General features: G+C 41.9%; 1 protein-coding gene across 1 annotated transcript in view; it reads right to left on the bottom strand.

Annotated features, from left to right (window-relative positions):
* The window catches only part of Cc2d2b (coiled-coil and C2 domain containing 2B), an 82,912-nt gene extending 75,877 nt beyond the window's left edge, over nt 1–7,035 (bottom strand). The window contains exons 1-4 of the mRNA XM_038316070.1: nt 6,994–7,035; nt 2,877–2,934; nt 1,873–1,943; nt 911–976 (exon numbers count right to left, since the gene is read on the bottom strand). Coding sequence (XP_038171998.1) covers nt 911–976; nt 1,873–1,943; nt 2,877–2,934; nt 6,994–7,035 — 237 coding nt within the window. The remainder of the gene's footprint in view (nt 1–910; nt 977–1,872; nt 1,944–2,876; nt 2,935–6,993) is intronic.
* Nucleotides 7,036–13,263: the final 6,228 nt, after the last annotated feature.

The following is a 13,263-nucleotide window of genomic DNA, read 5'->3' as shown; positions in this document are numbered from 1 at the left end:
TAATCAAGGAAGTTCCCTGAAAAATCTCCAATAGGAGCAAATAGCCTAGGTGATCCAAAGTTTTAGAAAACCTCTGTTGCAATTACCTTTGAGTTCTACATCCAGAACAGCTTCAAGATTGCTGACTGAGATGATCCAGGCTCACAGAATACTCCAGTCAGGACTTGATCATAACCCTAAATTTTCTTTGGGTTCCCCATAAGATTATCAACACCCCCAATCAGCAGGAAGTATCCTAGAAAACTATGCCCACATTCCCATAAAATGATTACGAATGCGTGTCTTTGTTTAGTGTGCTGGTTACAAGTTGTTATGGATAATGGTCTTGAGAAAAGCTAAACAAAGGAAATTAGATTCAAGGTTCTTGTTTTGAAAAGAAAAAGAGGGATACAGATATGACAGGATAAAAAGGTAGATTATTGAATCTGCTCTGAAAATCTTAGTTTTCAGTCACAAGCTGCCAGCTGAGTGGTTACCAGGGACACTGCAGTCGCTGCCCCCCTTTCTGTCTTACTTCTTCAGGATTCCCATGACCTCTTTCCCTTCATGCGCCCCAGGTGGGTCCCTAACCCCTTGCTCTCTGGAGCTGCCCAGTTCATGAGTTGCTATCTGCTTAAGAAAACTCTGTGAAATGTTAATGTGCTTACGTTTATCTTTTAATAACATCTTATATAATGTATTAGGACAAGAAGTAATGCCATGTGGGAAGAGTGATTGCAGGTGGGCATGGGGGGGTCTTTTATGGGACGATACAGATGGCCTAAAACTGGGTTGTGGTGTTGATCACACAAGTCTGTAGTTTAACTAAAAGACTGTATCACATGCTAAAAATGGACAATATTTTTGTTCTGTAAGATACACCTCCATAAAGACTTTAAAAAAAAACATTTTTCAAAAAAAAGTTATTCACCTTAGACCATTGATGAATCTTTGTATCAGTGAACAGCTGAGCTGAGGACTTTTCACCTTGACTGATCTGAAACACAAAATTTTACAGAAAATAAGCATAGAAGACCATGTAAGTCTTCGGCCCAAAATGAATAAAAATAAGAATCCCTCACTGTTTTTCTAAAGTGTGTTAATGTATATATACATGTAAACATTTATCTTTACTGGAATGTCATATGTAATTACTGTGACCGGATTGACTTCTCTTGGTTTGGGTTTTAAAATCACAGTGGGTATGTGCTGACTGGTCTTATGTTAACACCAGCTAGAGTCATCTGAAAGGAGGGAACCTCAATTGAGAAAACGCCTCCATAAGATCCAGCTGTAAGGCATTTCTTAATTAGTGATTGAGGGGGAGGGCCCAGCCCAGTGTGGGGGATGCTATCCCTGGGTCTGTGGTCCTAGGTTCTATAAGAAAGCAGGCTGAGCAAGCCATGGAGAGCAGGACAATAAGCAGAACCCCTTTATGGCCTCTGCATTAGCTCCTGCCTCAAAGTTCTGCCCTGCTTGAGTTCCTGTCCAGACAGCCTTAGATGGTGAACAGAGATGCGGATGTGTGAGCCAAATAAACTCCTTCCTCCCAAACCTGCCTTTTGTTCATGGTGTTTTGTCACAGCAATAGAAACCCTAACTAAGAAAGGGTGTTAAGACATAAAGAGAGAGAGAGAGAGAGGGAGAGGGAGAGGGAGAGAGAGAGGGAGAGAGGGAGAGAGGGAGAGAGGGAGAGAGGGAGAGAGACAGAGAGGGAGAGAGGAAGGAAAGATGGAAAAAAGCAAAGCAGGCTTGAAACTGAAGCCTTTTAGAATTGAGCTATATTAAGACAATGTCAGCTCTTTCTTGACATTAAAAATAAGGTTTATTATAACCCGTGTTTCCCTAAAAACAGTCATTCTAAAAACAGGAGAAAGCAATTAGAAGCATTACCTTAGCATTCTTTAGCTTTTCTCTTACTTTGCCTCTCAGTGTCTCTGTTCTGTTTCGATTTTCTTCCGCATCTAAACCACGACACCAAAGTTACATAGAGTTCACATGATTTTATTATAATTGATCAGCAGTAAGAGCAAAAGTACTCATTGTACATCTTTGCACCTGCGCCTAGCCATCACGATGAGCAGGAAGAAAAGGCCAGGGTCCCACAAGCACTCAGAACCCTGTGTCTCTTGCCCTTTCTCATGGGGAATAGTTTTATCTGTGGTAAATTTTATTCTTTTTGTAACTTTCCCTTAATCCTTCGTTGTCTTCTTTTGCTTCTTCAGATATCGGCCAGAGTCTTTCTTGAATACAAGCAAAACATAAAACAGCTCAGACAAAGAACCTTTGGGGTTGCCTTGATAGAAAAAAAAATCCCTTGAGAACACTTCTATTCCATATAGAATGCTCTGAGGTATGAACCAATGTTGAAGACACACAAGGTTGTTATTATTATCATCATCATTATTATTATGGAAGAATGGACTCTGAAAGGAAGTGTTTGCACACAAAGCCATTTGTTACTTTCTACCACAAATAGGATGTTCTGAGAAAGACAATGGTTGTATAGTTCTGAACACAACGTAAAGAAAAAGGGAAGATGAGTTGGTCATGTTCCCCTGCAGTTCGCTCTTCCTCCCCTTCCTGTTGAGCTGTGCAAGTAGGAAGAGGGGGTAGGAATAGAACTAAGTCACAGGAGGTCTTCTGCACCCACACCTATTTAAGGTCTAACCCAGCTTCAGACACCAGCAAACCCTCCACGTATACAGCTAACGATGGAGAGAATGGAGCATCAGGAGTTCAGCTTCTATCTAGTTCCTTGAGCCCATCCTATGTTATATAGGAAGCCTAGTTTGTGTTTATACTCTAGAATCCTGAAGCTCTAGGGTGGTAACAATCATTTATGCCTTTAAAACTAAAACCCAAGGATGTCAGAGTGTGGCACACTTATGGAGGACCTTTTGAGAGATGCCTGTCCATCATTTCTTCTGTACTGCTGTACGCTGCTCCTGACATCTGCTGGGGAAAGCAGGGAAGGTTAGATGGCATCTGGCAGTTATTGAACAGCTTTCTTATGATCAATCAACCTTCCAGACCTCATCTCCTGTAAGATATCAATTCATATTCTTCATCTACTCAAACTTGAATCTTTTTTAGTAACCTATATGAATTCTTTATATATGATTGATCTTAAAATTAAGTAACTGCTACCTGTAATATCAGAAAAACTTTAAATGACAAAATCTGACCGAGACTTAGTTCTTTGTACTTACATGCTGCCAGCCTCATGTTTCTTCTGGAAAAGTCTGATTAAATTACACACATACAAAAGTACTTTAAAAACCAGCGTCACACCAGTGTCATGGCTTGAGGATTTCTCTGTAGTGTCTGACACACACACACACACACACACATCTTCCTTCTGAAAACTACGTTGCCTTCTATTCTTAACTACTTTCTCCCTAGTATCTTCAGTGGCCACGTCGTTCCCTGTTGCAGAAAGTGTACTCAAGGCTTGGATGGTACACTCCATGGCCTCTCAAATATGTGTCCTTAGCTCTGACTTCCCTCCCAAACATCAGAAACCATTCCAGCTGCCTAATGGTAGGCGGAACTGAGTGTCATCATTCAAAGTTCAGTGTGTTAAGATAAACATTTGTGCCGGGCGGTAGTGGCACACGCCTTTAATCCCAGCACTCGGGAGGCAGAGGCAGGCGGATCTCTGTGAGTTCGAGACCAGCCTGGTCTACAAGAGCTAGTTCCAGGACAGGCTCCAAAGCCACAGAGAAACCCTGTCTCGAAAAACCAAAAAAAAAAAAAAAAAAAAAAAAGATAAACATTTGTAGTTTCTCAAAGTTCAATCTCCTAAAGCAACTGTCCTCGCACTGTGGAGGTATGGAGTGAGAGCTGGTTTTAAACTTTAATTTCGAGATATATTATTATATATCTTGTAATTACATACTCTTGAAAAAGCAGTTATACCTGCTGACCAAAACAGTGGGGACCTGGAGTGGGGAAAGTAAAACGATGCTCATTAGCTTCACAGTTACACTACAGACACGGATCCAGGAGCTGGTGAGACGGCTCAGGGGGGGAAGGTGCAGGTCACCAGTGCTGGCGACGTGAATTCTGTCCCTGGGCCCCACATAATAGACCGAGAGCCCTAATACCCACAACTGTCCTCCAACCTCCACAGGTGTTCTATGGCATGAATATGTATGCAAAGATACACACACACATACACATACACACACACATACACACACACAAAAAAAAAATTAAGATTGGATTCATGTTGAAAATCAAAGCAGGCTATCAACATGATCGTGGTTTGAAAAAAATTAATATAACAAGAATCTAGTCAATGGACTTTACAAAAGAATTTCAAAATCTGCCAGTGATTCCTGTATCACAGTTAAAACTCCCGAATGATGTCACCATGAGGTGATATGCCCGTTCTCACTAACCACCCACGCCATCCTCAAGACAGCTAAAGATACCACGATAGTGACGCAGAAGTGATGGCAGGAGATTGGTTGAGGGAGATGTAGTTTTAATTTCCAACAATTTTGTCAAACATTCCTCAGTGGGGAGGGCATTCTGACCTAACTTGTTTGGATTAAGGAGACTGGCACCCCTCCTCCCATCTACAAAGCTAGCATTAACAGACAGCCAAGGGAAGAAGGGAGCAGCATGCATCCCGACTAGGAGAAAATGCTGTCAGGAATATTTTCTACTTCGTTGCTTGTTTTCATCTTTTATTTGGAGTTCTAATTACTGCTTTTGATTTTCAGCCATTTAGTTGTTTTTAGCTCGATAAAGCCTTAGCAGATTCAAAAGGATCAAAGTGATTTCTTGTATCAAGTCATAGAATGAAACTTGCAATTGACAGTAGCTGAAATCCTAGAAATTACAAACACTTGGAGACTGAACTGTCTCTCGAAGAAACAGTGCATCCTTGAAGAAATCGAGGAAGAAACATAAAAGTTCCAGAAGTCAAACGAAAATAAAAGTGCAACTTATCCAAAGCCCTAGGCAGAGGTTCTCAACCTTCCTAGTGCTGTGACCTTTAATACAGTTCCTCCTGCTGTGGTGACCAGAACCATAACATTATTTGTGTTACTACTTCATCACTGTAATTTTGCTACTGTTATGAATTATAATGTAAATATCTATGTTTTCTGATGGCCTTAGGTGACCCCTGTGAAGGGTCCATTTAACCCCAAGGGGTCGCGACCCACAGGTCGAGAATGGTTGCTCCAGGAGATGACTGAGGAAGAGTTACAGGTACAAAGGCTTTTACAACGAGAATTCCCAAATAAATAACATGATGAATTACTTCAAGGTCTTAGGGAAACAAGCCAGAAATTAATAAAATGAAGACTAAAAGAACAACATGCAGAATCAATCACAAAAGGAGTTGATTCTTTGGAACAAAATAAGCCAGGCTGATAAGCCCTCCAGTGGTTAATCTTGGCTGTCAACTTGAAGGAATCTGAGATTAAGCAGGAGACACACCTGTTGGGCAGGTCTTTGAGGGTGTTTCCCAGAAGGATTAACTGAGGGGAAGACTCTTCTCAAAAGTGAGTGGCACCTCCCAGCAGCAGCCCAGGAACAAGATGAGGTGGTCCAAAGTCACAGCTTTTGCTTCTCTCCTTGCTGGTGACATCTGCCCTGGCTGCTGTCACAGCTGCTACTACCTTGGCTGACATCAGAACCCAGTCTCCTTAGTGTCCCAGTGTGGACTCAGGTCTCGGGTATAAACCCATACAGCTGGAGTTGCCCAATTTTTGAAAAAGGTGTCAAAACATACATTGCAAGAAAGACATCTTCAACAAATGATGCTGGGAAAACTATGTACACGTATAGGACAACTCACATCTCTCTTGTACAAAAATCAACCCCGAATGGATCAAAGACCTTAGTGTAACTTTTAAACTGCTAGACAAATTGATTAGCTTTTTGAAAAAACATGGACAAACATTTCAAGATGTGAGCATAGGCAGAGACTCTGAAAAGGACTCTGTCAGGCAAGAAAAGGACTGGATGCTCTCAGGACCCACTGCCCACTGTTGCCACTTGGGGACCTGCGGCGTTTCTGCTGCTATAGCTGCTGGAGATCCACAGCATTTTAATTACTCCATTACACGGAACCTCTGAAACTGTAAGCCAGCCACCTCAACTAAATGTTTTCTTTATAAGATTTGTCATGGTCATGGTGTCTCTTCACAGCAATAAAAAAAAAATCCTAACCAAGACAGTGTACTAAACAGCTCTCAAAAGAAGCAACGTTTCAATATTTGAAAAGGTGCTCAAAACTCTCAGCCACCAGGGAAATGTAAATTAAAACTGGTGTGAGATCCTATCTCATCCTGTCAGAATGTACATCATGAAGAGAACAAACAATGAATTCAGGCTGTGGGTATGTGAAGAAAGAGGAACTCATACATGCACTGGTGGGAATCTAAACTGGGGCAGCCACTAGGAAAACTGTATGCAGCCTCTTCAAAAAAAAAACTGAAGATGCAACGATAATACAATTCACCTATACTATTCCCTAGAATAGGATAGACTAGACTCAAGTCAACATATCAAAGGTATTTGCAGCCAGCCATGGTGGCATACACTTATAATCCCAACACTCAGGAGGCAGAGGCGGGAGAATCTCTGTGGATTCAAGGCCAACCTGATCTACAAAAGAGAGTTCCAGAACATCAGGGTGAGAAACGCCTTGTCTCAAAACACAAAACAAAAAACAAAGACGCTTGCACATTGATGCTTATTGCTGTACATTATGAATGATAGGTAAGAAATGACACCCAGTAGATGGACTCCCAAGATGAATTCCCACTGCCTGGGAGGAAGCAGGAGATGCTTTTAATGACCTCTATAAACCCATTTTCTCTCCAGTATATCCAAGTTGTTTACAAACTATTTAAGGATCATAATGTATAACAAGAGACCACAAAAGCAACTGAATGCAAATGAACACTGTTTTTAGGAAAACATACCTCTTGGTAAAATGCTACAAAACTTGTTTTTTAAAAGCCCTCAAAAATCCCATTAATATTTTACCTTTTTAAAAATCTCTTCTCTTCTCTTTGAGATCCTTTTCATGATGACTCTTTTGTTTTCACTTTCTAAATAAGTAAGAATGAGAAACTGTGTTATTAAAACAAGACTACTGTGACAGAATTGAAAACATGCTGGAGAGATGGCTCAGTGGTCAAGAGCACTAACTGCTCTTCCACAGGACCCAACTGCTCACAACTGCCTATAACTCTAGTCCCAGGGCATCCAGTACCCTGTTCTGTCCTCCCTGGCAATGTATGCACATGGTCCATAAGACATACATGTAAGCAACATGCACATACACATTAAAAACAAAAGATACGGCATTTGAAAGTACAAAAAGACACAAAAACAAGATGAAAAATACTGTTATTTTTCTCTCTATATATGTAATACTTAACATTATTTAGGTAACATATATAATATATATAATATATATGTAATACTTAACATTTTCTTTTTATTCTTTGGTAGAAATTTCAGTAAATGCCTGATGTGTAGCAAGATCCTCTGATAAAACCTTACATCTTGGAAGGAAGCTCCTTAAAGCATAGAATGTTTTAAAGGGAAGTGAAATATTCCACCTTGCATGGAAGCTCATTAAAACTTTGGATGTAGGCAACTAGAAAACTTCAGGAAGTCCCTGAAACTTAGCAGAAGCACTAGCTCCCCCACACCTTTCAAGCTTATATAAGTGTAAGGACTGCAGAGAGGTACCCTCCAACTTGTCTAACAAGTTGTACAGTATGCTCCAGGTTTCTAGCTTTCATGATATGTCACCCTTTTGGTGATGCACCTGCATTTGAGTCATTTTGAGCCTGTAAGTATCCCCAAAACTCACTGGCTCACTAAGTTAGATGTTGCTAGTATCCTTACTTTGGTCTGTCATCAATTTCCTATCTGAGAAGAATTCACATCTCATCAGGAAGAGTGTCACACAAGGCCACTCTTGGGTTGTGCCCAAAGGAATATAAGCTGGCATATTAATAGAGATATGTGCACATCCATTTACTGTAGCACTATTGACAATACCCAACATATGGACCATCAATGTCCATCAATAGATGGATAAATAAAAAATGCGACATATCTCTGTATCCATATATCCATCCAACCATCCAATAAAATTTTATGTAGTCATAAAGAAAAATAAAATTATCACTCTCAGGGGAAAAATTACTGGAACTGAAGATTATGATACTAAGCAAAATAACCCAGACTCTGAAAGATATGTTCTCTTATATGCAAAATCAATCTATTTATGACATGAAAATGAAAAGGGAGGTTGAGGGAGAAGAAAGCTATCAAATGAAAATTGACAGAATCAAGAGAGAATAATGAAGGGAAAAAGAAAGACAAATGACACATTTTCTTACACACGCACATGCCCATGTGTGCACACGCGCACACGCACATACACACACAAAGACATTGCATGAAAGTACAAAGGGTAGGGCATGATGCTGTAGGTCTTTAACATCAGGACTCTGGAGACAGAGGAGTGTGAATCTCTAGGCACTTAAGGCCAGTTCTGTCTACATGGCGAGTTACAGCCAGTCAAGACAACACAATGAAACTCAGCCTCAAAAATCTAAGAAATGTTTTTAAAAAGCAGAAAGGGGAAGGAAGGAGACTCCTTGGGGCAAGGGGCTGGGGTCAGACAAGTGAACGGTAGTAATGGGGTAGGTATAAGCAAATACAAGGATGTGTGTATGAAAATACCGTAAGGAAACCAATTACTTTGCATAATAACTAAAACAACTTCCAGAGTGAAAAAAAGGAAAAAAAAAGAAATATTGCTTAATGTCCTAAGACATGCAAGAGTTACTGTTCTTGGGAGGGGAAGGTAAGATTATCATCGCTTATGAATGACAGATGTGCACACATTGAAAACCCAAGGAACATAATGGAACAATTTAGAGATAAATTAGAAAGTCTTTTCTATAGAGGGACCAGAACTCATTACAGATGGTTGTGAGCCTCCATATGGTTGCTGGGAATTGAACTCAAGACCTCTGGAAGAGCAGCCAGTACTCTTAACCTCTGAGCCATCTCTCCATCCCTAAATTAGAAAATTTTTCAACAGGAGACTACACAAGATACATATAAAGGTTACATATACGATAAAGTTTTTTGTTTGATTGGTTTTATTTTTTGTTTTGTTTTGAAACAGCCCTGGCTGTCCTGGAAAATCTCACTGTATAGACCAGAGTGGCCTCAAATTTACAGAGACCCACTTGTCTCTGCTTCCTGAGTCCTGAAACTAAATATGTCTTAAACATATCCTAATATGATGGAAAAATTATCATATCAAATTGTTTTCCTTATTTTTTTCTCCCCAGACATGGTTTTTCTGTGTAGCCTTGGCTGGCCTGGAACTCACTCTGTAGACTGGGCCGGCCTCGAACTCACAGAGATCCGGCTGCCTCTGCCTCCTGAGTGCTGGGATTAAAGGCGTGTGCCACCACCCCCCACTCATATCAACTTTTAAAATTTCTTAATACCTAGGAATGTAGTTACATGGCAACAATACGAGTGGGAAATTTTGATTAAATATAGATGTATTTCACAGAGGCAGAACACTTTTAATAGTCCTAATAAGAAATACCAGAGGGTCTGGAGAGATGACTCAGAGGTTAAAAGTCCTAGCTACTTTTACAGAGGACCTAGGTTCGATTCTCAGTACCCAGATGGCAGCTCACAGCCCTCTGTAACTCCAGTTCCTGGGGATCTGTTGGCCTCCACAGGCACTGCATGCAAGTGGTGCACATGCATAAATAAGGCAAAACCCCTATATATGTAAAAAGAACAATTTTTTAAAAATGGTGAATGGTGGCTGTCATTTAAAAAAGAAGGCAATGCTAGCGAACTGAATTTAGAAATGACGTGGGAATGGAGAGCAGAGACAGATGCATATGAGATACTCAGGGAGGAGATCTGGACGGGATGGAAAAGTACTGGATAGATTTGGAATAGAGAAGAGTCAAGTCTAAGTTACCGGGGGTTTTGTTTTGTTTTCTTAATTAGTAGATAGGACAGTTCAGTGACTGGCTTAAGGCCACTTAAGATTCTCACAGCTGATGTGCCAAGGTTAGACACACTAGGAATAGGATGACAAGAAAAGCCAACTTCTAATTTACCAATTCTTTCCATTCTTGAGGACCTAAGAGGAACCCCAAGCCCAGCATGATGGTGCACACCCACCCATAACCCTAGCATTCAAGGAGGAGGATCCTAATTGGCCTTGTGGTCTATAGAGGGAGACCCTGTCTCAAAACCCCAAAAACACACAATAAAATGAACTTCAGCCGGGCAGTGGTGGCACACACTTTTAAACCCAGGACTTGGGAGGCAGAGGCAGACAGATCTCTGTGAGTTCGAGGCTAGCGTGGTTTACAGAGCGAGTTCCAGGACTGGCTCCAAAGCTACAAAGAGATCCTGTCTTGGAAAAAAACAAACAAACAAATAAAAACTTCAAGTACTTGACTTTCTGATGCATGTGCAAATTTTGCCCACAAATTACAGAAAACATTAGCAGTCATACATCCTTTACATAATAAAACTTTACTGATTCATTAAATGAAACAGAAAACAAAACATTGAACCATTTTTTCTGCAAATCTGAAGGTATTCTTAGCCTGTTTTATTCCATAAAGGATATAAGATAAATAAACAGTTATCAAGAAGACACTGAAGAAAACTGCAGCAAAAGAACAGCATTTGCTGTATTAAAATCTCCCTCATCAGCGCTTGACATTCTCTCTTTAAAAACTGGCTGCGGGTATAGGCCGGCCTCTTTCGAATATTGCCATTAATTTTTGCATTTAAAGCTCTTTCTAAAAGTTGAGGAAATCCGAGGGTTATCAATTTCTGTATCAGATGCCCTACAAGTTTATAGTCAAAGCACAAGAAATAAAGGCAGGAGTTCTTATAGCTGATTATGGCCCACAGCAAGCAGGTGGCAATTTTACTAGCAAAAGGTTCTGCCCCTGCTTGCCATTCAGAACCCCTTGGACGCTGGGATGGGAGAGATGGCTCGGTGGTTGAGAATGCTTCCAGCAATGCGTTTCTCCCTGGGCTCTCACTGCACTTCTTTTTAAATGTGTTAATTGTCCCCTCTTCCCCCACTTAAAACACACTTCAGTCCTGTGTGGTTTTCTCTTTACCTCAGCCAATCTACTGTAACCCAGCAGGAAGGTTTGGAAAAGCTGTGTTTCTTAAATCAGGTTCTTCCAGATTTCTTCGAGTTAAGTTAGGGATGCTGTGCCAAAAAGATCCCAGTGAGAACTGAAACAGCGGGCAGCATTTTATCCAAATTCAAATCCACTAGACATACAGCATCAGCTACCCTTTAGTACAGAAAACGCAGACTTTAACGAAAGCATCCCTCCAGCCATAGTCTATAAAAAGCGTCAAGATCCTCAGATCCTCTACTACCAGACATGTTCAAAATTCCCATCTTTTCATTAATTGAAATTTTCTTTCAATGATGTAAGTGGGAACCGTGGCCCAGGCTCAGCCTGGTGATGTATGCCTAAAATCCTAGCATAGGAGGGGCTGAGGCAGGAGGACCGAAGGAACACACGGTCTGAAAAGAAACCTGAACTGGAAATTGGCGTCTTTGGAAAGCATCAAAGTTAAGTTCCCCTGTGCTCCCAAGCCCAAGTCGGGAATCACAGCCTGCTCCTGTGTGACAAGATTTCACCTCCATGAGGAACGTGTGCTGGAAAGAGTTGAAACAAATATGGAAACAGCTGACATAAACTGCCATAGACTGAAGGTTCGTATTTAATATAGCCACGGCAATGGCATTCTCCTGTCTGGAAATTGATCAGAATTATCTCATTTACAGCGCAAACACGCCCACCAGGTCCAGTAAGCTGGTGGGAGTCCTGGGCTGTTTAGATACTAGCCTGAAGAGCCGCCATCTGTGGGTCTGCATTTAGTCTCAGTTGAAGACAATCCAGAGGCCCTCGGGCCACACTTGCCACTTAAACACTGGGGAAAGACTAGTATTTATTTTCCCTGCCACCCCTTTCCTTTGAGTTTTGCAACCTGTTTCAATGGACTGAGTGCTCCCTCCCTCCCTCTTTTCTTTCTTTCTTTCTTTCTTTCTTTCTTTCTTTCTTTCTTTCTTTCTTTCTTTCTTTCTTTCTTTCTTTCTTTCTTTTCCCTGTGTAGCTTTAGGAGTCTGTCCTGGAACCAGGCTGGCCTCAAATTCACAGAGATCTTCCTGTCTCAGTCTCCCGACGGCTGGGATTGAAAGTGTGTGCCATCACCACCAGGCCTAATTCTTGTTCTACAGTCTTCTGGGGACTTTCCCTGGCTCTCGTATCCGCCTTTTGTTGGCCCTTACTTTCTACCTTTGAAGCTCGTATTTCCTCTGATTCTAAGGTGTTATCTTAATGTCTGTACCAGCAGAGAGTTCAACTCCAGCCAATCACCTTCCTCCACTCAGGAAATAGTTTTCTGACCTGAACTTAATCCAAATCGCACACTGACCTCGAAGCTGGGGAACACACAAGCTTTCAGCCCTATTCCTCATGGGGATGGCTGGCAGGAGGCGTGGTTCCGTGTTATTCCAGCCTCAAGATTCCGCACAGCGCAAGGCTCCATCCCTAGTGTGTTCAGGGACCAGCGTAGGGGCCTTAAAGGACAACAGGACATTTACCTGACGGACACTGCTCTTTCGACGTGCCTGGGAAGTGAAGGCAGATCACCAGCAGCTACCAACGCCCACGGCCCAAGAGCATGCGCAATGCAGGTTCCCTTCCGCTCTCCAGCCACTGGGTCTCAGCTCCGCCTCCAAGCACCAGATCTCCCCGTGCGCCCCAGTGTCGTCAGGTCAGCCTCACGTGCTCCTCCTCCCGGGGGGGGGGCAGTGGGGAGTGGATGGGTGGAGTGGGGATGAGGCTTGAGAGCCACACCTGCCACCGAGAAGGACAGGAGCGCTGGTTCAGAGTGTGAGTACATTCATTTCTGCTGACCTGAACTATGACCAATGCCTACAGATTTCAATTCAAGCGATTTGTTTTCATTTTCAGAGTTTGCAGTTTATGTCACAAATTTATTATCTTGTAAGTCTTGGGCTGGGTGCTAGAGAGTTTAGTGTGTAAGGGCACTTACCGCTCTTGTCAAGGTTTCCAGTTCACAGCACCCAGTTGGGCCGCCCACAATCACTAGTAACTCTGACTCCATGGCGTCTGGCGCCCTCTTCTGGCCTCAGTAGCACCTGAACTCACACATACATGTATTCTCCCACACCCATAACAC

Source organism: Arvicola amphibius, chromosome 1 (assembly GCF_903992535.2).
Source record: "Arvicola amphibius chromosome 1, mArvAmp1.2, whole genome shotgun sequence".
Taxonomy (NCBI): domain Eukaryota; kingdom Metazoa; phylum Chordata; class Mammalia; order Rodentia; family Cricetidae; genus Arvicola; species Arvicola amphibius.
The sequence above is the reverse complement of the archived record's forward strand: the minus strand, read 5'-3'. Positions and strand labels throughout refer to the sequence as shown.